This window comes from Hakea prostrata, chromosome 5 (assembly GCF_041222555.1).
Source record: "Hakea prostrata isolate BN-2017 chromosome 5, UWA_Hpros_2, whole genome shotgun sequence".
Taxonomy (NCBI): Eukaryota; Viridiplantae; Streptophyta; class Magnoliopsida; order Proteales; family Proteaceae; genus Hakea; species Hakea prostrata.
This window is the reverse complement of record NC_142604.1, coordinates 56794593-56798082: the sequence shown is the minus strand read 5'-3', so window position 1 is coordinate 56798082 and position 3490 is coordinate 56794593. Positions and strand designations below refer to the sequence as shown.

At 42.9% G+C, this 3490-nt stretch overlaps 1 protein-coding gene across 1 annotated transcript; it reads left to right on the top strand.

Moving 5' to 3' along the window:
* The first annotated feature begins 454 nt into the window (after window positions 1-454).
* Window positions 455-2566, top strand: LOC149016705 (coniferyl alcohol acyltransferase-like). Its single transcript, XM_089156148.1, has 2 exons — window positions 455-1062; window positions 1220-2566. Exons 1-2 carry the CDS (start codon window positions 589-591, stop codon window positions 2426-2428), a joined length of 1683 nt encoding a protein of 560 aa, XP_089012274.1. The 5' UTR covers window positions 455-588; the 3' UTR covers window positions 2429-2566.
* The last annotated feature ends 924 nt before the right edge of the window (window positions 2567-3490 follow it).

Here is a 3490-nt window from a genome sequence, read left to right as displayed (position 1 = left end):
AATCCTTAATGTGCTCATGTATGGGCCAGGGGCACAAGGTGAGGACGATTCAATCATAAACTGCAACGCGGCTAGGTACGTAGCTCATCATCTATTAATCTAGCAGCAGGTACGTAGGTGGTGCGTAGAATGCCAATTTAACTCTCAATTTTTGTATTGAGATGCCATATATTGGTTGTACATACTCTCGTTTTGATTAGTGACAGACAACATTGGAGAAATTCTCCCCATTAGATTTCAAACCTGTTGAACAGTTTTTGTATATATTTACCATTGAAGGTTGCTCAGTCGCTATTGATGAGCACCTCTTAACTACCTAATCGTGATATATCCAGAAAAAAAAAAATAAAAAATAAAATTTATACACTTCACGCCCATCCCTCCCTTACCTGCTCTTTTAAGTTTTGGGATTTATACGACAAACAAACAAGTTGGAGCTGGGGACGAATTGGGAATCTTCTTAATATCCCCTCTCTCTCGTCTCTTATCTCCAAAAGATGTATAAATATGTGATCAACCCTCCCTCCCTCCTTCCAGGATAAACGACGCTGTTGCTGCTCTCTGAATTGTAATTAAGTGGTGCTAATTATGTGTTTGATGAGCAGTGGAATGTGTGGGGTGATGAAGAGTGAGTTCAAGGTAGAAGTTAAGAGGAAGGAAGTGATAGCAGCGCTGTTACCATTGCAGGAGCATTGGCTGACCCTCTCAAACCTGGACTTGCTCCTCCCCGCTTTGGACGTCGGGGTTTTCTTCTGTTACAAAAATCCCACTGCAGCAGCAGCTGGTAGTGGTAGTCATTATCAGCATCATCATGACTTCGCTTCCATGGTCAACGTTCTGAAGAAATCACTTGCTCAGGTCCTCGTGTCCTACTACTTATTCGCCGGGGAATTGGTTCTTAACCCTGCAGGGGAGCCAGAGCTGCTCTGCAACAACCACGGAGTCGATTTCATCGAAGCTTATGCGGATGTGGATCTCTGCTGCATTGACCTCCACAATCCAGATGCCACAGTTGAAGGAAAGCTCGTGCCCAAGAAGCAGGACGGCGTGTTTTCGGTTCAGGTAACGTATCGTATGTACGTACGTGAAAATAAGCTAGCTAGCAAATATCCGATAGCAAAGACTAGAAGGCTTGATGAGTAGTTAGTTGTATGTATTAATTAATTAACATGGATCATCTCATATGTTTGGTTATATAACTGACTGCATCCATCCGCAGGCAACAGAGCTGAGATGCGGAGGGATTGTTGTCGGTTGCAAGTTCGATCACCGGGTAGCAGATGCCTATTCAACCAACATGTTTTTGGTTGCATGGTCCGAAATTGCTCGGCTGAAATCTACATCTCTCATCCCATGTCTCCGTCGTTCACTCCTTAATCCAACACGCCCACTGCGCTATGACCCATCCCTTGATGACATGTACGTCCCTCTGTCCAAGCTGCCACCCCCTCCACCCGCACGCGATGATGATGATCACCTTATGATTAGCCGCATCTATTATGTCACGGCCAAGGATCTCGAATGGCTACAGTCGCAGGCCTGCAGCTCTGATGATGATGATGATGATGATGATGATGATGTTGATGGTGACGGTAATGATAATGAAGAGTATTCATCGAATGGTGGCTGCGGCGGATACAAGCAACAGCAGCGAAGAAGAAGAAGAATAAGCAAGCTTGAGTCCTTGAGTGCACTTTTATGGCAAATCATAGCTAAAAGCGTTTGTGATGATGCAGGTACGAGCAAAAAGAGATGCAAGATCGGAGTCGTGGTTGATGGAAGAAAGAGACTAGGCAGCTGCTGCAAAGCTGCAAGCACTAATGCTGACGATGAGCAGCAGCAGCAGCAGCAGCAGCAGCAGCGGCAGGATGATGACCCCAACCCCATGGCATCCTATTTCGGGAATGTTCTTTCAATACCATTTGGGGAGGCTCGAGCCGAAGATCTAAAGAGAAGACCACTGAGTTGGGCAGCAAAAGCTGTACACCGATTCCTGGAGAGTGCAATTACCAAGGAACACTTCCTTGGATTGATCGACTGGGTAGAAGCGCATCGACCCGAGCCAGCGGTGGCCAAGATCTACTGCAACTTCGACAAAGATGAAGACGATGATGATGATGATGATGATGGCCATGGGCATGGGCATGGAGGGGTCCATGCGGATCCGAATCCGGCGTTTGTGGTGTCGTCGGGGCAACGCTTCCCAGTATCAAAGGTGGACTTCGGTTGGGGTAAAGCGGTGTTCGGATCCTACCATTTCCCATGGGGAGGGGATGCCGGTTACGTGATGCCCATGCCGACCGCCAATGGGAATGGAGACTGGTTGGTTTACATGCACCTCTTCAGAGCCCACCTGGACTTGCTTGAGGCGGATGCTCTGGGTGCCTCCATATTTAGGCCAATCACCTCTGATTATCTTCTTCTTTGACTTTGACTTTCACTCTGACTCGATCACCCGGCCGGACCGACCCAAACCTAAACCTAGCTACGTACGCACTGTATGTCGTATCCACGCCTTCTGCACTTCTGCTATGTATGTTGTTTAATCGGTGTTCCTGTAATACTCATCTGCGATCTGCCTACTTAGTAGTATATATATCTATATATATTACATGTTTACATGGATTTAAGATTTAAGTGCATTGAGTTTAAATTTCCTTGGGTCAACCGCGAAGCCTCAACTATACAGAAAGCTACTGCAATAAGGACGTAATTCAAAAGAAATAATTAAATAAATAAAAAAAGATTAATTAACAACGAAGCGTAATCAATTTATTTACTTTTCTTATTAATATACAACTTATACTACACATGCAAAAACGTACGTACGACGGCTTAGTTTCATTTGTAAATCATGCCAGGTGAAAGTAAATCCAAATTAAGAGATTTACTATATAAAAATATAACTAGAAACTAGCTATTAATATTAATTTAGAAGGAAAATTTGGGCAAATTTGGGTGGTAGGAGTTTTGGGATTAAGAATATAATTTTTCTCTCTGATCCATCTTGCATATCTCTTCTCAAAAGTTCCTCCTTTGACAAACCCTCTCTCCATTGGATATTCTTACCCTTTTTATTACTTGTTATTTCTTACGGCAATTGCATAATGATGTTCTTTTTAATAACAAACCCTTGACCCCTTGAGGGTTCTGGATATATATGTATCTAAATGGGTGACACACTTGGGATACCAAGATTTTGTCACTCAATGATTTTTTTTTGATATTAGTGATTTTTTAATACTGAAAATGAAATGCCGTCTGCAAGGGTCAAACCTACAACTTTTCTACGGATAAGTATGGATCTTTACTACTCAACCAACCTTACATTGACAATTCAAGGCTGTTGTTTTGCAACAATGGTTTAGCAATTTACCATCTTAACCGTGTATGTAGGGATGTCGTATGGGAAGAAGTGTCTCTATATGATTTATGTTTCTCTATAAATTACATATAGACACTTTGAATTATAATTAATTTCATATCTAAA

Bases quoted from the DNA above. Each gene is read 5' to 3' on its own strand.
- LOC149016705 (XM_089156148.1), top strand. From the start codon at position 589: ATGTGTTTGATGAGCAGTGGAATGTGTGGGGTGATGAAGAGTGAGTTC. The intron at 1,063-1,219 runs GTAACGTATCGT...ATCCATCCGCAG, and splicing joins ACGGCGTGTTTTCGGTTCAG to GCAACAGAGCTGAGATGCGG.